Source organism: Oncorhynchus gorbuscha, linkage group LG11 (assembly GCF_021184085.1).
Source record: "Oncorhynchus gorbuscha isolate QuinsamMale2020 ecotype Even-year linkage group LG11, OgorEven_v1.0, whole genome shotgun sequence".
NCBI classification, from domain to species: domain Eukaryota; kingdom Metazoa; phylum Chordata; class Actinopteri; order Salmoniformes; family Salmonidae; genus Oncorhynchus; species Oncorhynchus gorbuscha.
In genome coordinates, this window is record NC_060183.1 from 29620730 (window position 1) to 29642207 (window position 21478).

Genomic DNA, 21478 nt, shown 5'->3' on the forward strand with positions numbered 1-21478 from the left:
ACTCGCTCACCGAATCAGCATCTTCATTAATGTTGTTGTTCGACGCTATGTGGAACATATCCCAGTCCACGTGATCGAAGCAATCTTGAAGTGTGGAATCCGATTGGTCGGACCAGCGTTGAACAGACCTGAGTGCAGGTTCTTCCTGTTTTAATTTCTGTCTATAGGCTGGGAGCAACAAAATGGAATCGTGGTCAGCTTTTCTGAAAGGATGCCGGGGGAGGGCCTTATAGGCGTTGTGGAAGTTAGAATAACAATGATCCAGGGTTTTACCAGCCCGGGTCGCGCAATCAATATGCTGATAGAATTTAGGGAGCCTTGTTTTCAAATTAGCCTTGTTAAAATCCCGAGCTACAATAAATGCAGCCTCGGGATATGTGGTTTTCAGTTTACATAGAGTCGAATGAAGTACTTTCAGGGCCGTCGATGTGTCTGGTTGGGGGGGAATATACACGACTGTGATTATGTCGAAGAGAATTCTCTTGGTAGATAATGCGGTCGGCATTTGATTGTGAGGAGTCAGGTGAACAAAAGGACTTGAGTTCCTGTATGTTGTTATGATCACACCACATCTCATTAATCATAAGGCATACACCCTCGCCCTTCTTCTTACCAGAGAGATGCTTGTTTCTGTCGGCGCGATGCGTGAAGAAACCAGGTGGCTGTACCGACTCTGATAGCGTGTCTCGAGTGAGCCATGTTTCCATGAAACAAAGAATGTTACAGTCTCTGATGTCTCTCTGGAAGGCAACTTTTGCTCGGATTTCGTCTACCTTGTTGTCAAGAGACTGGACATTGGCGAGGAGAATGCTAGGGAGTGGTGCACGATGTGCCCGTCTCCGGAGTCTGACCAGAAGACCGCTTCGTTTTCCCCTTTTTCGAAGTTGTTTTTTGGGGTCGCCGGCTGGGATCCATTCTGTTGTCCTGGGTAAAAGGCAGAACATAGGGTCCACTTCGCGTGTTCGTACTGATGGTGAGTTGACGCTGCTCTTATGTTCAGTAGTTCTTCTCGACTGTATGTACTGAAACCTAAGATGACCTGGGGTACCAATGTAAGAAATAACACGTAAAAAAACAAAAAACTGCATAGTTTCCTAGGAACGCGAAGCGAGGCGGCCATCTCTGTCGGCGCCGGAAGTCTGTCTCTATTTTGGTTTGGTCAGGGTGTGATTTGGGTGGGCATTCTATGTTCCTTTTTCTATGTTTTTGTATTTCTTTGTTTTGGCCGGGTATGGTTCTCAATCAGGGACAGCTGTCTATCGTTGTCTCTGATTGGGAACCATACTTAGGTATCTTTTCCCCACAGGGTTTTGTGGGTAGTTGTTTTCTGTATAGTTTAGTTTCCTTACAGAACTGTTCGTTTTCCTATTTGTTATTTTTTTGTTCAAGTGCTCTAATTTAATCAAATATAATGAACACGTATCACGCTACGCTTTGGTTCAGTCATTTACGCGAAGAGGATCGTGACATGTATGGTGCAGGCATGCAATCATCATGTTGTTTGGATTAAACTTTTCATTTGTATGATTATGTTGTTTGGGTTTGGGTTTGTACACACTCACACACACGCACACGCACACACACACACACACACACACACACACACACACACACACACACACACACACACACACACACACACACACACACACACACACACACACACACACACACACACACACACACACACACACACACACACACACACACACACACACACACACACACACACACACACACACACACACACACACGCGCGCGCACAGAGCACCCTTCTGTTATCTGTGAGTCATTTTCCATGGTGGGAAAAGATGTCATGGTGTCGTTTTCTACAGATTATTCCATCACCATCTATAGGATTACACACATGATTACCAAGGATAGATAACACATACAAATCAGCCAAAAATGTTAATGTGGCAATTTGGTATTTAGAGGACCACAATGGAAATAAGCCTTTGGGCTTTATTGTATATTGTCCTTAATAATGTATTTTTTTAGGTACACCGTAGTAAACCAGAGCCTTTAATGTACTTTAATGTTCAAATAAATAAAATATTATTAACAGATAAGAAAGGTCAACCATATACGTAACAGGGAATAGTAACAGTTTTTAGTCTCGTTTCCAACTGCTTTTTTTGGTTCACACACACACACACACACACACACACACACACACACACACACACACACACACACACACACACACACACACACACACACACACACACACACACACACACACACACACACACACACACACACACACACACACACACACACACACACACACACACACACACACACACACACACAGAGTTAGTGTCAATCACTGCGGGCTGTATGATGGAGAATGGACTGACGTTTCCATGAAAGAAGGTGGTAAGGAGTTTCCTGACCTCCCACACTTATTTCTCAGGTTGACTATGTCGCGCGTGAGGAAATGTCTACGCTCCAGTGTCTATATTAGCATACTACTTTGGCTGATGCATGCACATTACATTATTTAATTCTAAGTAGTATGCTAGTGTGGATATCGAAACAGAGCTATTGTGCGCCTATGCCTGTGAGGGATGAGAAGTGAGTACTGTAGAGTATTTTAATTGGTATGTCCATTTCAATCATAAGTCCATAACTATGTCAACAGGTGCAGCCTTCGGGAAATGATGTCTCTCACTGTTAGAAAACCCACACTACACTCCCCATGACTCCACAGTCAGCCATATTGATGCACAGGTGTAAAAGATTTCCCATTCCCGATCAGCTCTGCTGGCCCCACTTCATCAAGAAACCGAACACAGCACATTAAAGGTCCAGTGCAGTCAAAAATGTGATTTTATGGTGTGAAATAACACTGTGAAATTGTCAAAATAATGATAATGCCTTTTTAGTGTAAGAGCTGTTTAACAAAGACTACCTGACATTTCAGCCTGGGATGGAGTTTTGGCCTTCCATGGGGTGACATCCCCATGCAGTAAATAAGACCAATAAGAGAGTTCCAAACCTCTCTGCCAATAACATCTCATTTTCAGTTTCTCCCTCCCCACTCAGACCACTCCCAGAAAGTCCTAGAATATTCTTGTTTAAGAATATATTACCCAGAAATTATTTTGATATTAAGATTTTTAAAAATAATTAAAAAACTGCATTGGACCTTTAACTCTTAGTATTAAGATAAAAAAAACTGCTTACAAAGTAAAGTCCCCTATTTTGGGGACCTGCGTGGTCGAGTACCGGTTCTCGACATTTTCGCTTATGAATCGATATGTGCGTTGAGCAGTAGCCCTGATTCTCATGGACACAAGAGTATGTATCTTCTGCCTGTGTGGAGCAGAATGTGAAATCTGACACCACTTGAAGCTGGGATGTCCTTCCTACCATTTCATTTGCTCTTCCGACTGTCCATCAACTCCTCCTACGTCATTGCCACTAACAACAATTTCTTATTTACAATGACAGCCTAGGAACAGTGGGTTTAACTACCTTGTTCAGGAGCAAAACCACAGGTGTTTTACCTTGTCAGTTTAGGGATTCGATCTAGCAAACTTTCGGTTACTGGTCCAACGCTCTAACCACTAAGCTACCTGCCACCACTCATGCCTAGAATCCTTACATCGTAACACATCAGGAGAGAGTGGTTTCATCACTGTAGCACTGTGGATCGATTTATAGCCAGTAATCTAAAGTAATTAAATGATTTCAAACAAACACGTTGTTTAGTATTTGTTATTTTAGGTATTTTATTAGGATCCCCATTAGCTGTTACGAAAGCAGCAGCTACTCTTCCTGGGGTCCATATAAAACATGACATAATACAGAACATTAATAGACAAGAACAGCTCAAGGACAGAACTACATAAGTGTCAGTCATTTGTCATAGACGGAGAAGATTAATATGAGATGAATGCCTGGATGCCAAGCTTGAGTTCTGTGAGTTCACAGCGATGGGGGCAGACTTTTTGATCAAGAGACCTTTAGAAAGTATGCACATTTTCCTCTAACACTAAATACACAAATGATGTATTTTACAGGAAGGTGAAATACTATAGTTAGTCGTTTTAGAAATGTATTATACTATATTTAGAAAAAAATGTATTTTTTAAGAATAATTCATAGTTTTGTTGAATAGGAAATACATCATATAAAATATTTCATATTTGTACTTTGTACTTGAGCTTGGATCCTCAAAAATGACTAAACCATTTTTTTTACATTTTGTTTTACCAGAAAGGTGAGATTTGATCCTTTCTTGGAGTATGCAACATTACTATTGTTAATGGCTCAATAATTACTTTTGGAGTTTACGTAGATTACATTTTCGATTACATTTAGTTACATTTAAGAAGAGCTAGCAGTTTGTTTTTTTTTGTTTTTTTTCCCTGTAGGATTGACAACCGGGGTATAAATCTGGATAATAAGAAAAAGGAGGCAGAGAAAGAAGCTCCAGCAACTCTATCTTCCTTTTCTGTCCATCCTGAGTCTACACGAGCTGGCCCTTCCAGCTTCTAAATGATTGAAGCCATGCCTCAACTCTCTGGAAGCACAGGTAAGGGCAGACATATGGCTAAGACTCATGTATAATGTTCATGTTACTATGTTATTTTTTATTTAACTTGGCAAGTCAGTTAAGAACAAACCCCGGCTGGATGTGATTCAGCCTGGATTTAAACCAGTGACTGTAGTGTCGCCTCTTGCACTGAGATGCAGTGCCTTAGACCGCCGCACCACTCGCGAGCCCACTGCCACTTGGGACCTAAGAGTGCTCTTCTTAGTACCAGCTTTTTTTGGGGCCAGCCAATCACAGAGTTCTGTTGTCCCCTAATTTGAATATTAATTGTGGGTAGCACTGGGCTACAGCATGCAATATGAAAAGGCCTATAAGGTAGTACAGCCTCTGCCAAGAGGTTTTCACCTTGATGGCAGAGGAGGTAGTGTGCTTGCCCTGCCCTACAGTGGTGTAAAGTACTTAAGTAGTACTTTAAAGTATTTTGACTTAAGTAGTTTTTTTGGGTATCTGTACTTTACTATTTATACATTTGACTACTTTTACTTCACTACATTCCTTAAGAAATTATTATACTTTTTACTCCATACATTTTCCTTGACATCCAAAAGTACTCGTTACATTTTGAATGCTTAGCAGGACACGAAAAATGGTCTAATTCACACACTTATCAAGAGAACATCCCTGGCCATCCCTAATACCTCTGATCCGGCAGACTCACTAAACACACATGCTTCAATTGTAAATTATGTCTGAATGTTGGAGTGTGGCCCTGGCTACCTGTAAATAAAATAAAAACAAGAACATTTCACGGTCTGGTTTGCTTAATAATATAAGACATTTGAATAAATTAATACTTTTACTTTTGATACTTAAGTATATTTTTAACCAAATACTTTTAGACTTTTAACTCAAGTAGTATTTTACTAGGTGACTTTTACTTGAGTCATTTTCTGTTAAAGGTATCTTTACTTTTACTCAAGCATGACAATTCGGTACTTTTTCCACCACTGTTGCCCTGTAATGGCATCATGCTTTTCTCACTGTAGGGTTGCATGAGACTCTGGCCCTTCTAACCTCTCAGCTCCACCCTGATGCCAAACACAAAGAAGACCTGGTGTTCCTCAAGGATGTCTTCAGCGAGAAGAGCCTGGCGTATCTGATGAAGGTACAACCCAAAAGATTTGTCCCCCTTATGTAACCCACTGGGTTCAAAGTTGTGTTAATGCTGTGTAGCCTAGGCTCTGGGAGCTAACTTAAGTCTTCAGGTCTTATAAGCAAGTCCGGCTGAATTTGATCTTCATGCTATATGTGTTGCAGAGAAGGCTGGTGGGAGGAGGTATAGGAGGACGGGCTCGTTGTAATGTCTGGAATTGAATTAACGGAACAGAGTCAAACGTGGTTTCCATATGCTTGATGTGTTTGATACCATTTCAGCCATTACTATGAGCCCATCCTCCTATAGCTCCTCCCACCAGCCTCTGATGTGTTGTACCACAGATCCATGAGAAGTTGCGGCAGTATGAGCGACAGAGCCCTACTCCAGTTCTCCACAGCGCCTCCTGTCTGGCAGAGGATGTAAGTACATCCACAACCCACTGAGTTGAAAACACAGGGCAGGTGAAGAAGAAATGGTGGATGCCTCCTGGAACTTTTCTGTCACCTACCCAGTTAATAAATGTCAGTGAAGATGGAGGAAGATAGATTCAGTTGTGTTGAGTCACCAGCAATATGTCTTAGGCCTACTTATGATGACATCCTAATGCTGTGGTTGACAGTTGGCCGAGGAGATTCAGAATGGACCGATGGAAGGTGATGAGAGGGAACTGCTTCTGCTTCTGAGTGCTCCTCATCTCAAGGTACACATGTCTCTCACACACACACACACACACACACACACACACACACACACACACACACACACACACACACACACACACACACACACACACACACACACACACACACACACACACACACACACACACACACACACACACACACACACACACACACACACACACGTACGTCTCTCTCCCTCTCTCTCATGTTTTTTATCTCTTCAACATCATCAAAAGCAAGCACTAAGCCTTTTTACAGCCCCGACACAGGCTGAGTCCCAAATGGCACCCTATTCCTTACATATTGTGGAAAGCAGTGCACTACGTAGGGAATAGGGTGCCATTTCAGACGCAGCAACAGACAGTCCTCTTCAGTCACATTAATCAAGGTCATTATGCTCAATTTAATGGCTTTTTATTTCAAACAGCTAGGGAAGAAATCACAGCTCATGACATTAGTATAGTAATATCTTCATTATACCAGCTCGTTTGCACAATAGCCTGGGGGCATTTTGTCTCTCTCTTTCAATCTCTTCTCAAGGTTCTTCAGTCTCAATTTCTTTGTGCCTCTCTTTCATCCTTTCTCTCTTTCCGTGCCTTGCTCATTGAATTGATGGATTGTCTGTCCCACTCAGTTTTAGTGGAAACAAAATATTTATTACCATTGTCATTGTTTAGGATGTGCACCATCTCACTAAGGTCTGTCTCTCTTTGACCTATAGGCTATCCTGGCAGCCCATGACACGGTGGCCCAGAAGAACTTTGACCCCGTGCTGCCCCCACTGCCAGACGAAGTGGACGACGAGCTGGAGGAAGAGTCTGTGAAGATCGTCCGGTTGGTGAAGAACAAGGAGCCCCTGGTGAGTCTTGATAGGATATGATGTGATATGATACAATATACAGTACAATTTACATTAGCTTACAATATACGTTACAATACTTTATTGTGGGAGCATGAGATTCTGACCCTCATTTCATGGAAATTCATTTTGAGAGGCCAGTGGTACATTTAAAATATAATATGCACAACCATTTAGAATTTGAAAGGCTATAAGTAAGAAGGTGTCATGCTTTGCGATTGTCTTATGTGAGCTAGTTAAGTGTCTGCGAGCTAGTTAAGTGTCTTTGACCTAGTTATGTGTCTGCGAGCTAGTTAAGTGTCTGTGACCTAGTTAAGTGGGAGCAATAATTAAGTGCATCACCTGGTGAAATTTTCCAGGGGGCGACCATCCGCAGGGATGAAGTGACGGGGGCTGTATTAGTGGCCAGGATCATGAGGGGAGGGGCTGCGGACCGCAGTGGTAAGAGAGCAGCATGTGTAAGCACGTGTACACACACACACAGCATAAACCCTCACTCCCACAATGCCCTACACCTTATATGGTACTGCACCAACCATATCTTAGATCCTTCCCCATACCGACACCACCAAAGTACCCTGCCTCCTCCATTTTTCATCCACATTCATACTCACCCTCATAAACTACCAACCTGGACTCAGGGGTAGACATAACATAGTAAATATAAATCCGAGACACGCCAATGAGTATTTTATTTATTTTACCTTTATTTAACTAGGCAAGTCAGTTAAGAACAAATTCTTACTTTCAATGTCGGCCTAGGAACAGTGCGTTAACTGCCTGTTCAGGGGTAAAACGACAGATTTGTACCTTGTCAGCTCAGGGGTTTGAACTTGCAACCTTCCGGTTACTAGTCCAACGCTCTAACCACCAGGCTACCCTGACGCCCCATGATACATATTAGTATTTCGTATCGTATGTATTAATGTGTGGATGTCTATCGTATGATGAGTTATGAATTGCAATTCGTACAATTTGTAACGAATTTGCACAAAAAAAATACTAATTCCATTTTGTTGTGGCTAACATTAGCTAGGTGGCTAACGTTAGCTAGGGTTAAGTTTAGGGTTAGGAGTTAGGTTAAAGGATTAGGAGGTAGGCCAAAGGGTTAGCTAACATGCTAAGTAGTTGCAAAGTAGCTACAAAGTAGCAAGTAGTTCCAAAGTTGCTAAAATGCTTAAGTTGTCTGTGTGGAGATTCAAACACGGAACCTTTGGGTTGCTAGACGTTCGCGTTACACGCCCACCCATCCTGACCAACCAGCCTTAAGCAACCTTCTGTCTTATGTAACCATACTGATGGGTTCTGACTTCTAAACTTCAAATACTGTTAACCATCAGGTATCCTATGGAAATGAGAAGGGCCACAGTCTGGTTTCGACACCAAAAGAAAACGATTATCTGTAGGAGGAATGTGTACGGTGGTCGGATATGAGCCATGGGCTTGGAATGTTCTGAGTTAAGGAAAGGCAATCAAATGGTTGCGGTTACTGGGGGGCCGAGATGAAAGGGAGCTTATTACCCACATCACTTAACTTCCTGACTAGAAATAAATATGTAATGTTTAGAGGGAAGGAGGAGATTTCACCCAAATTAGGGTTTATATACTGGTGGGAACATGTCTTTGTCTGGTCAGTTGTCTGACCCTTTGGGTGTATAAACTAGGTTTGAGCTTTAATAATCGTCTGTGAGTTTTTACACGGTTCATTTAGAACCTAACAATATCAAACGCATCATATCATACTAATTTGAGTGTGCCGGATTTAAATTGACTATGTTAGGTCTATTCTATGAGGCCTGGCTGGAACTACAGTTCCACTTTACTCAACTCAACCCTACAGCATCTCAACCTATTACAACATAATGAAAGTTATTCATGGTCAAAAAGTCCTCACCTCAAAAGTCAAACTTCTTGGTTTAAGTCAACTGGATGACTCAACGCAGCAAGTCCATCTCTCTCAACCACGACATTCCGAAGACAGAGAAGGAAGACCTTCAGATTTACACCCATATTTGAAGTTGAACAAATATTGAAATGCTGATAGGAGAAGGGATTATATGTCATGGCCTCACAGAAATCAAACGAGTCACTACTCTATATGGACTAGACATCAAATCCTTCAGATTAGGCATGTGCCTCAAGATTGCATTTGGCAGATTATTACTGAGAGGGGTTGCAGTCAAAGCTGGTCACTGCCGTTGCCATGGAAACGTTATCGACTGTGTCTGTGTTTTGTTTAGCTCATATATTTTAGAAAGTAAATGCACATGTTGGTGTTTGACTGACTGGTACTGCTTGTGTTGTTTCATGTCTGTCTGTCTATCTGTCTGCTTGCCTCAAGGTCTGGTGCACGTTGGAGACGAACTTCGAGAGGTCAACGGAAACCTGATCATTCACAAAAGACCAGATGAGATCAGTCAGATTCTGGTAGGTGTAAAGCTTTGCTCGAATGCTCGCTAATCTAGCTACTATACAGGCTATCAATGTTTTCATTGACGACTGCAGTAATTGATTATCAAGGTCATTTTAGCCTCATGCTTTTATCCTTCTGACTTCTATTTAACCAGTCCCAGTCACAAGGCTCCATCACTTTGAAGATCATCCCTGCCGTTGCGGAGGAAGATAGGCTGAAGGAGAGCAAGGTAAGGAGGGACACCAAAACTGTACATTCTTATTGCCCCCAGTTCAGGTAGTGTGAAAACATTTTCTCCCTGCTGAACACAACCCGGATTTGTTATGAGAGTATCCAGCCACGGAATTACAAGGCATACTTCTATGTAATACGAACATTCTGAGGGATGTTCGTAGTCCATTGACAGTCAAAACGTTATGAAGGCCATTGATGGCCAGAATGCTACGCTTGTATTTTTTTATTGCCAATTATAATTTAAAAAGAAAGATATATAAACTCCCAGTAATTTATTTGGTAAAACACCAACTTGAAGGCACAGTGATGCCGAAACGTTGGTGCTTTACCCAATAAATAAATGACTGGGCGTTTATATAGTCAGCACCTCTACACAAAATCATTTTCTCTGGGTATGTGCCAGCTCATGCTATTTATTTATTGGCACACAAGAAAATACAAAACAATATGATGAGAGTTTAAAAGGCAAACGAAAAAGGGGTTAAAAAACCCATCTCCTCCTTAAATGTAAGTTCAAATAAGACCTATTTTAATTGTGGTGAGAGATGCACCACTTCTTCTCTTTAGAATGACCCCTGTCATGAATTGAACCCTGTTCTTCCTGTACTAGGTCTACCTGAGGGCCCTGTTTGACTACACCCCCTTTGAGGACAAGGCCACGCCCTGCCAAGAGGCGGGACTTCCTTTCAAACGGGGGGATATCCTGCAGGTGGTGAGCCAGGACGATGCCACCTGGTGGCAGGCCAAGAGAGTGGGCGACAGCAACCTGAGGGCCGCCCTAATCCCCTCTACACAGTTTCAGGAGAGGTAGGCGAGACTGATTTTGGTTTAAACTTTAAAGAGTACAAAATAATGGACAACTTACTTAAGGGGCCCTGCTGTATATGATGTCCTATTGCTGAATTTACCTTTAATTTGAGGAATAGATTTGTATTCTGCATTTTCCAAACACTGTTGGGATATAATTGCCAATGATATTGGGAAGAGCCCGTCGTGTTAGTCTTGGCAGATTAGAATTTTGTTATTGTTGATTTTCTGTAAGCTAGAAGTCACCTCGCTGTGTATGATCATGTCGAATTGCTGAGTCTACTTTAACTTTGAGGGATTTTTATCCCATCTACACATTTCCCAGGCGTCTTAAATACAGAATAAAGATGGGCACTTACCAGGCGCCTGTATCACCGAAAACACCCACATGTAAGCTCTCTCAATACACTGATTCCCAAGGATCACTTATATTTTACACCATTAGTAATAAAAAACAGTTTTGTCTGCATTGTATTATTTGCATTCTAGAAATTCGTATGCTTTTTGTAGAGAAAGATTTAAAAAATATTAAGGATATCAAAAGAGAGGAGGGATTTTAAAATGATCCTCCAAGGGTTAATCCCTTTATCCAGTTCGGAAGCAAATCTGTAGGTGGTCAAACAAAGGGTAATATAACTGTCCTCTCATATCTTTATCTGTCTGAGTATCTTTATCCCCCCCTTACTGCTCACCTCAGATGATCCGGCTGAAAGAGGTAGGTGGAGAGAGCACACACACACACACACACACACACACACACACACACACACACACACACACACACACACACACACACACACACACACACACACACACACACACACACACACACACACACACACACACACACAGACACTTGTCGAATGTTATTTTCTTTGCCTACCTTCCTTGACCCAATACCTGTAACACACCTGCCTGCTTTCCTTTACCACCCTAACCCCCCCCTCCTGGAAATCTCCACAGTCCACACACCCCCATCCTTACCCTCCCCCTCTCACCCTGTCTTCTCTCCCTGCTTGCCTCCCTACAGCAGACTGTGACAGTGAGGGCTCTCAGAGTGGACAAGACATAGGTGAGGGCATCACGGACTAAGCTCCACTCGCCAACACGCTTCATTTTTAGCGCCGACGCCAAAGCTAAGCTTTACCTAGCCTCGCGGCTACGCTAATCCATTCACTGAAAGGTCGATGTGGGCTGTTGAAACAAATTTTGTTCAAATGAATGCATTATGACACCATTATTTACCCTTATGAGGTCTTTACTATGTCTCTCTCGTCCGCTTTTGAGAGTTTAAGTGAAGGTTTACAAGATCTCCATCACATCTCCTTTACCTTGACCTTTCCCTTCCTTGTGACTATGGCCGTGTTGCAGACCGCCTGCAAAGCAGTCGCACTGCACACATTAACCGATGATAGAATACATCATATCCATTGCAGTTGTGCATCAGATTACATTATCATATTGAAGTGGTTACCTGCAATGTGGGTGGCCTTGAACGTGGCCTATATGACAACTCTGCTGTACTCCCCGGTCCTCAAACCCACATCCACCTTTCTAGCTAGTATCTCTACTGCTTTGCTAATTGCTAATACAGGATCCACCTTTCATACTATGTTAGAAAGGTCTTACTATGGCTTAATGCTGCTGAACACTTTTGCCACCTTTTTGGTTTCTCGAACAGAGTTGGGTCAATTCCGTTTCAATTGTGGTCGGTTGAATTAAAGTTGTGCTCCTAGGGGGAAAATAATCCACATCCAATTCAACAAACTGTTAGAAATGTGTTAGTGCTATTAGCATTGTGTGCTTCTTGTCTACTTTCAGTATGCTCTGTGGCCTTTTGTTGAGCGCCATTGCTGTGAACTTTTGTGGTGCTTGGCGTTTGCGCCTCACTGTGCAGAGGAGCAGCTTTCTTTAAACTATATTGTGTACAGAGAGTGCTTCCGTTATTTTATACTTTAAGCTATAGGTGCTTCTTGTGTTTTTGTCTATTGGTGCTTGTCTTTAAAGAGGCCTTGCGTTGGACTCATGGCTAACTCGACCAAGCTGATCTGCTCTTTCGCTGCACATTATCAGACACGGGGGTTGGTTGAGTGGTGGTCTAACGCTAGTTGTAGTTTTTCCCAATAAGAGTAAAGCGACCCCTGCTTCCTGTGGCCATGCTTTTTCCTGGGATTTGTACTCAGGTACCATTACAGACTTTTATTCACGTCATAGTGTTGTGTTATGTTGCTTTTTCCTTCCATACATTTTTGGGGGGAGAGTGGAATTGATCATTTTATCTGGAGCCCTTTGATCAGACAACTAACATTTTGTGATTCGAAGCCTTTTCTGAAAAAAGCTTCTCTCTAAATTATACTGTGAATTTAGCCTGAGTGTTAGTTTGTCTCTGCTTTTGCAAGTTATGAATCATCAATGTTGTGTTATTTAATTTTAAAAAACAGTCAGGCACCCAGAAAAAAGGTTGAAGTGTTCATTTTAGGCACCCAGACTAAAGTGTTAAGTGCTCTTTCTTGCGTTTTGTATCTGTCTGTCCCTCATATTTGTCTGTCTTTTCGTGTGACTGTTACCTCAGCTGGTCTACGCAGAAGTTTCTGTCTGAGTAGAAAGGATCGACAGGGGTCACCGGGAGAGCCTCGCACTCCAGACTCGGCCCTGCTGGACTTCCTAATCTATGAGGAAGTGACACGCTACCAGCCCCACCCCAGCGAGAGGCCTCGCCTAGTGGTGCTGATAGGTAAAGGACATGAGGGCTCTTTTAGTTTATTAGTGTCAAGTGGACTATGGTCTTGGGATATATTGAACTACAGGTATAAGATTTAGCATTTCTGAATTTACCAATCCATAATGTTAGCTAGTTTTGTTATAAACATACTCTCTATATATACAGTACCAGTCAAAAGTTTGGACACTACTCATTCAAGGGGTTTTCTTTATTTACTGTTTTCTACTTTGTAGAATAATAGTGAAGACATCAAAACTATGAAGTAGCACAAATGGAATCATGTACTAACCAAAAAAAGTGTTAAACAAATCAAAATATATTTTATATTCTTCAAAGTAGCCACGCTTTACCTTGATGACAGCGTTGCACACTCTTGGCATTCTCTCTGCTTCATAAGGAATGCTTTTCCAACTGTCCTGAAGGAGGTCCCACATATGCTGAGCACTTGTTGGCTGATTTTCCTTCACTCTGCACTCCAACTCATCCCAAACCGTCTCAATTGGGTTGAGGTCAGGTGATTGGGGAGGTCAGGTCATCTGATGCAGCACTCCATCACTCTCCTTCTTGGTCAAGTAGCCCTTACACAGCCTGGAGGTGTGTTTTGGGTCACTGTCCTGTTGAAAAACAAATTATAGTCCCACTAAGTGCCAAACAGATGGGATGGCGTATCACTGCAGAATGTTGTGGTAGCCATGCTGGTTAAGTGTGGTAAGCTGGTTAACACTTGAATTCTAAATAAATCATGGCAGTGTCACCAGCAAAGCAGCATCACACCCCCTCCTCCATGCTTCCCGGTGGGAACCACACATGCGGAGGTCATCTGATTTCCTACTCTGCGTCTCACATAGACACGGCGGTTGTAACCAAAAATCTCAAATTTGGACTCATCAGACCAAAGGACAGATTTCCACCGGTCTAATGTCCATTGCTCGTGTTTCTTGGCCCAAGCAAGTATTTTCTTCTTATTGGTGTCTTTGCAGCAATTTGACCATGAAGGCCTGATTCACGCAGTCTCCTCTGAACAGTTGATGTTGATATGTGTCTGTTACTTGAACTCTGTGAAGCATTTATTTGGCCTGCAATCGAAGGTGAAGTTAACTCTAATGAACTTATCCTTTGCAGCAAAAGTAACTCTGCTGAGCTTCCTTTCCTGTGGCGGTTCTCATGATAACCAATTTCATCATAGCACTTGATGGTATTTGCGACTGCACTTGAAAATTGACTGACCTTCATGTCTTAAAGTAATGATGGACTATCGTTCTTTTTGCTTATTTGAGCTGTTCTTGCCATAATATAAACATGTTTTTTTTTTACCAAAAAGGGCTATCTTCTGTATACCCCCCCTACCTTGTCACAACACAACTGATTGGCTCAAACACATTAAGGAAAGAAATTCCACAAATGAACTTTTAACAAAGCACACTTGTTAATTGAAACGCATTCCAGGTGACTACCTCGTGAAGCTGTTTGAGAGAATGCCAAGAGTATGCAAAGCTGCCATAAAGGCAAAGAGTGGCTACTTTGAAGAATCTCAAAAATAAAATATATTTTGATTTGTTTTATCACTTTTTTGGTTACTACATGATTCCATGTGTTATTTCATAGTTTTGATGTCTTCACTATTATTCTACAATGTAGAAAAAAGTAAAAACAAAGAAAAACCCTGGAATGAGTAGGTGGGTCCAAACTTTTGACTGGTACTGAATATATACTGCCATTGTTTTATTGAGGAATCTTAGCTGATCGGTTGAATTGCGTGTGCTTGTCGTTGAAAGCATTATTAATACCTACAACAATTGATCAAAGATGTACATTACCCAGTGGAGGCTCCTCAGAGTAGGAAGATCCTCCTCAGTGAATTTCATGAATAATAAAAATAAATAAAAATTACATTACAAAAGTTATCCTTTTTAGATAAAATTATACTAAAAATATTCAAATGTCACCAAATCATTTATTAAAACACACAGTTTTGCAATGGTCTACAGTAGCCTAAGCAGCACTCTGTAGTGTAGCACCATGGTGTAGCCGGAGGACTGCTAGTTTCCGTCCTCCTCTGGGTACATTGACTTCAATACAAAACCTAGGAGGCTCATGGTTCTCACCCCCTTCCATAGACTTACACAGTAATTATGACAACTGCCAGAGGACATCTTCCAACCTATTAGAGCTCTTGCAGCATGAACTGATATGTTGTCCACACAATCACATAATCAGTACTGAAAGCATAAACTACAGCTAGCTAGCTGCTGCAGTTCATAAAATGTGGTGAGTAGTTGACTCAAAGACAGAGAAAGACAATAGTTGAACAGTTTTGAACTCTTCAAAAATGAAGGAGAAGCGAGAGAGCAAAAGAGAGAGCAATGTATCTTTTTCACTTAGCTTGCGAATGCAGCTAGCTAGTTTAGCTTACTCAAACACCCGGCTCGAAGAAAAATATGCTATGTTAGCTAGCTGGTTATGTCTATCCAACACTGGATCTTTTCCAAGTCAAGGTAAGCATTTGACTGTACACTATACTGCATGATGGTAGCGGGTTTACTAACGCGATAGTTCTCGTAGCTATGTTGACTATGGCGTTAGTGAATATGGTGACAATTATGTAGGCTGTGTGTAGCGGTTATGATATGAAGGTTTGGCTTGGAACAGTGTTTTCGCCTGGTCACAGACAGCTGATTTGCTGTGCACTGAAGTCCACAGGCGAAGGGAAAAGGTGAAAGGAGGGGAGCACGTAGATGCGAGAAGGAATTATGTGATTATGCTGTTTGTATGTGGCTGCTATGAAAGTGAACGGTGTTTGTGTGTGATCAGGGGTCTATTCCTTCAGCTGATTCTGTTGAAAAACTTTCTTTAAACAGAATCAAACAGGGATAAACATACCTGAATTTGTCCAATAGAAACTCTCGTTTGCAACTGTTGGACAAATTTTTACATCCTAGATCAGCTAGATACAGGCAAGAGTGTGCAAAGCATTATTGAATGTGTCTCTGTCACCTTGATTACTCACATTTTTCTCTAGACCTGTGCTCCTACGTTGTAAACGTTCATTCATAGGCTAGTTTTTAGCAACCTCAGGATGGGTATAGGAAAAAATAGAGTAGCCTAAACCTATCGATGTTACTTTGAACTGGGTGAATGGAATATGAATGACAGTTATCCAATATGCTGTAATAGAAAGAAGGCCATGCTCATAAAACAATAATTGCCCTCCCTCATCTTCAACGGCACCGACCGCTACTGACATTATCACACTCCCTTATAGAGACATTTAGAAAGGTAGTCCTGTTTCATGTGAGTCTCATTTACAAGGGAGGTCCTTCCTACCCGGACTGGCCTCTACTGATCTGCACTGTAAACATGTCTGTCTATGTAATGTAGACTTGACGACAAGTGTTCAGACGGTTGGTAAACAAGGTGTTCTATCATTGTCTGTCCGGCCACAGGTTCCCTTGGGGCCAGAATTAATGAGCTCAAACAGAAGGTGATCGCTGAAAATCCCTGCCACTTTGGTGTGGCTGTGCCGCGTGAGTCGCGCACACACACGCGCACGCACACGCACCACGCACGCACAAAGTGACTACATTTCACTCACACACACACACCCAAGTGACTTTATTTCACACACAGAGTAAGTTGCATTGTGTCCATGTTATTCTTGGTATTGTATCTGTGAATTTCCTTTCCACCCTAGACACCACTAGAGCCAAGAAGAGTCACGAGCGGGAGGGAGTGGAGTACAACTTCATCACTAAACAGGCCTTTGAGGCTGACATTCAGAGCAACATGTTAGTTCATGCTTCTAACATTATATAGATTAGCTCATTTTTAAAAAAAGATAAAGGTTGTGGGCTCAATTCAATGTGCGGAAGTTCAGCGTTAAATCCTGATTGTAATTTTAAGGCAACGTTCCCGCAATAGCTGAGACTGCATATGCCGCCTCAATCGGAAATGACCGTAACATTTCTATTGCGGAATCTGCAACGCTTCAGCGGTACGGATTGAATAGAGCCCTTAGTGTCTATCAATAATAAAAAAAATGTTGTTTCTACTGTGTTGTGTTAGGCTACGTTTTGTTTGTTCAGTTTTATAGAGTATGGGGAGTACAAGGATCATTTCTATGGCACCAGTCTGGAGGCCATCCGCAGTGTGCTGGATCGAAATAAGATTTGCTTGGTGGATGTACAACCAGAGGTATGTATGTATCTCAGCCAGTGGAGGGGAAGAATCGGGGACGATGGGCTCATTGTAACGGCTGGAATGGAACGGTCCTCCCCTTTTCCCTACTCCACCCTCCTCTACTGACCTCAACCAACAGATTCACATAAATATTGTAAGTACAGTGACGTGTACACAATCGACTGAATAAAAAACTAAACTACTACTTGCAGTGTTTATACGCTATGCAACAAAAGTTTGCGACTATGGCACAACGTGCATGTGTCTCAGGCTGTTTCTGTGTAAACCATTTGAGGTTAACCCGAACCATGTGTATTGTGCCGTCCAGGATGACGATCATGACGAGTAATGTGTCCTGCTCTCCATCAGGCACTGAAGATCCTATGGACAGCTGAGTTTAAGCCTTATGTTATATTTGTGAAGCCTCGTATCCACGAGAGCCACTGCAAACGTCACGGCTCCTCTTCGTCACTCAGTGTAGGCATCACTGTGAGTTACACACACACACACACACACACACACACACACACACACACACACACACACACACACACACACACACACACACACACACACACACACACACACACACACACACACACACACACAGTGGGGAGACAGGAGTTTTTTCCTGATCAGGTTGCATAACCAGGAAAAACCAAACACATAGCCACACACATAGGCATAACCTTTTCCCCAGACACACTACAGACTGAAGACATAATATCCATTTAAAAACAAACACATTCCCCCTATCAATACACCAATGCTATGGAAAACCCACCAATCCTATAGACCACCCACACCTTTAAGTCAAACTCACCCTATGGACACACGCAACCTCGTATGGATAGCAGTCGCATCCTATTGATAATACATAGGTGTGTAGCAACAGTAAAAACATCTGATCGTCCTGAATCTCTCTCTGCCCCATGGTTAGGAGGAGGACCTTCAGGAAATGAGGCAGTCGGCCGTGCTGATGGGCGAGCGCTACGGCCACCTGGTGGACCGGGTACTAGTGAAGGAGGACTTGGCCAGTGCATGCGTTGAACTCCGGGACATCTTGCAGAGGGTTGAGACAGAGGTTCACTGGGTGCCTATTGGCTGGGCCCGAACCACCTAGCATACACTCCCTGGCGCTACAGAGGGGCCATTGCATATAATACAATTAAAAACCAGGCCATTAGAAACTAGCGGGTGACATTGAGATAATGGGAACGGATTTGAACTTTGAAGTGTTTTACTGCCATTGTGTTCAACCACTCCCCTAATCTCACAAGCCAGAACCAAATCTCAGATGCGCTTACGCTAACAGTCACAAGAGACTACCACTGCCAGATTGATGGTGTTGGTGGTGGCAAACTGACATTGAGATGAGGGGAGAAAGAAATTAGGGAACTTGAGAATGGGACCTTTCCACGAGGACAACGGCTATCGGTGGTGACTCAAGTGAATACGGTGGAATCATTTGGGGCAGTTTGGGTTGACAGACTCTTAATAAGAGACTTGTCGTTGCCTTTACATGTTGGATCAGAAGTATTGGCTGCCGTCACCTCAAGATCAAGCCTATTTTGCATTGCTGAATTGTGGACAGTTTAAACATGTGTATTATTCCTTCATCCTCATTGCATGAGCTTGTCCTGTTTACTTCGTTTATAATAGAGGCTATGTGCAATGGGGAATTGTGGCTACTGGCTGAACTAAAGCATGGTAATCAAATGTTGTTGATCAGGCGGCTAAGACACTGTAAGTCCCAAATGGATGGGTAACAGATTGTAGCCTCAGAGACTCCACAGAAATCTGCCAAAATAAGGCTCAATAACTTAATGCATCCACACACTCCTATTGAGCGTTCACCTGTATTGTGAGTAGGGCTATGCCATCTTGATCTGTAGTAGAGCATAATAATCCTAATTGGCAATGTGGCAACAACCATGAAAAAGCATATAATACTTGCATGTGAGAGTAATGGTCTTGAAAATGTATAGTATTTATCAGAGCCACGCATTCTATAATAATCTAGAATGTGTACAGTAGATTAGTCTAGTAAGTACTGAACATCAAACAGAATGCAGTACAAATATTGTTTTTCAATGATACATAACAGATGTGGGCAAGATGGAGATGTGATTTCATTATGAATGATAAATGATGATTACTCATTGAACGCAAAATAATGCTGAGGACTGTGTGCTTTGTGATGAAGTAATTCAATAAAATCTCTTCCTTAAAGATACAAGATGACCCTGTTGATTTGGCCACCCTCTTCATTGTCCTTCTAGCCCTTTTTTTCTGATTTGATAAAGAGGATCTGAGCACAGTTTACTGCGTCTCCTCGTGGTATTAAAATGTGTCTTTTATGCATCCACTGTGTCCCCAATGTGACCAGATTTCCACCATTTCAATGGTGCCAGGAGAGGACAAGAAATTGAGGAAAGAATAATTGAGAAAGAGCCCTGGAATTCTGCCCAGAGGGGTTTAACCGGTTCAGTTATGTTCTGAGGGCAACTCCGCACCCAGGGCACTGGCAGATCAAATGTATTGGTTTGATGAAAGCTCAGTGGGCAGAGCTTAGAGTGATAAGTCAGTGAGTGGAGTTTACAGGTGAGCGTAAAACTAAGACAAGGCTGGCAGGGAGGTAGGCCCCTAAACCATTACCCATGCATTGTCTATGGGGTTTCTTAACAAAAACCGGGTGTAATATAATTATTGCCACTGGTTGGTTTTGTGGCGCGAGTCAGTATGATTTCACACAGGGAACACTGTAAACTGGAAGAGGTGCATATTTCTTCACTCAGCAAGAGTCACAGAAATGGTAAGATGAGGAGTGTTGGTGTGTGCCTATTTGGCAATAACAGCTGGTGCGCAATGTCTAATTTTAAGGAAGTCTGGAGGTATTGCTTGCCTGAGGTAGAGTACCTCATGAAAAGCTGTAGACCACACTACCTACCAAGAGAGATCTATATTTTTCGTAGGTGTATTAACTACGACAAACCGATGCTGGCACTAAGACCGCACTCAATGAGCTGTATAAGGCCATAAGCAAACAAGTAAATGTTCATCCAGAAGCAGCACTCCTAGTGTCCGGGGACTTTAATGCAGGCAAATTTAAATCAGTTTTACTTCATTTCTACCAGCATGTCACATGTATAACCAGAAAACAAACCTCTACACCATCTTTACTCTACCCACAGAGACGCGAACAAAGATCTCCCTCGCCATCTATTCGCTCAAGTGGTCAGATGACACGGATGCTACGCTACAGGACTGTTTTGCTAGCACAGACTGGAATATGTTCCGGGATTCATCCAATGGCATTGAGGAGTATACCACCTCAGTCTCAGGCTTTATCAATAAGTGCATCAATGATGTCATCCCACAGGCAAAGCATCAATACAGGGCTAAGAATGAATCCTACTACACCGGCTCTGACGCTCATCTGATGTAGCAGGGCAAACTATTACGGACTACAAAGTGAAACCCAGCTGCGAGCTGCCCAGTGACGCGAGCCTACCAGACAGGCTAAATGCCTTTTTATGCTCGCTTCAAGGCAAGCAACACTGAAGCATGTACAACTGTGTGAAAAAGGATATCAATTATTCAGATCTGGATTGACAAGTACGCAAAATTACAAAACCTCTAGGGCTTAGTCTACACAAATTAAATAAAGGATGCAGGACCTGAGCCCACGACCATGCATCAGGACTACTTGGCCTGATGACTCTTGGCTATCCCTGTCCCCATTCCACCTCGTCGTGCTGCTGATCTTGTTTCTGTTTGCAGCTATGGAACCCTGGCCTGCTCAGGACTCACAGGAAGTGCTACCTTGTCCCAGACCTGCTGTTTGATCCGGTCTCTCTCTACCAGACCTGCTGTCTCAACTTCGAAATGCTCAACTATGAAGAGACACCTGTGATTATT

General features: G+C 42.5%; 1 protein-coding gene across 5 annotated transcripts in view; it reads left to right on the forward strand.

The window, feature by feature from the left end:
- The window catches only part of mpp3b (MAGUK p55 scaffold protein 3b), a 34565-nt gene extending 14785 nt beyond the window's left edge, over nt 1-19780 (forward strand). For 2 of the 5 annotated variants that reach the window (XM_046369299.1, XM_046369300.1), the window contains 19 exons: nt 4386-4546; nt 5554-5672; nt 6005-6082; nt 6283-6363; nt 7068-7205; nt 7565-7646; nt 9547-9632; nt 9773-9847; nt 10463-10659; nt 10985-11049; nt 11357-11374; nt 11690-11731; nt 12774-12842; nt 13232-13393; nt 16825-16905; nt 17073-17166; nt 17464-17572; nt 17927-18046; nt 18498-19780. In XM_046369299.1, the coding sequence (XP_046225255.1) occupies nt 4510-4546; nt 5554-5672; nt 6005-6082; nt 6283-6363; nt 7068-7205; nt 7565-7646; nt 9547-9632; nt 9773-9847; nt 10463-10659; nt 10985-11049; nt 11357-11374; nt 11690-11731; nt 12774-12842; nt 13232-13393; nt 16825-16905; nt 17073-17166; nt 17464-17572; nt 17927-18046; nt 18498-18680 (1836 nt within the window). In that variant the 5' untranslated portion in view covers nt 4386-4509 and the 3' untranslated portion in view covers nt 18681-19780. The remainder of the gene's footprint in view (nt 1-4385; nt 4547-5553; nt 5673-6004; nt 6083-6282; nt 6364-7067; nt 7206-7564; nt 7647-9546; nt 9633-9772; nt 9848-10462; nt 10660-10984; nt 11050-11356; nt 11375-11689; nt 11732-12773; nt 12843-13231; nt 13394-16824; nt 16906-17072; nt 17167-17463; nt 17573-17926; nt 18047-18497) is intronic. The other 3 variants (XM_046369301.1, XM_046369302.1, XM_046369303.1) reach the window with 3 other exon arrangements.
- Nucleotides 19781-21478: the final 1698 nt, after the last annotated feature.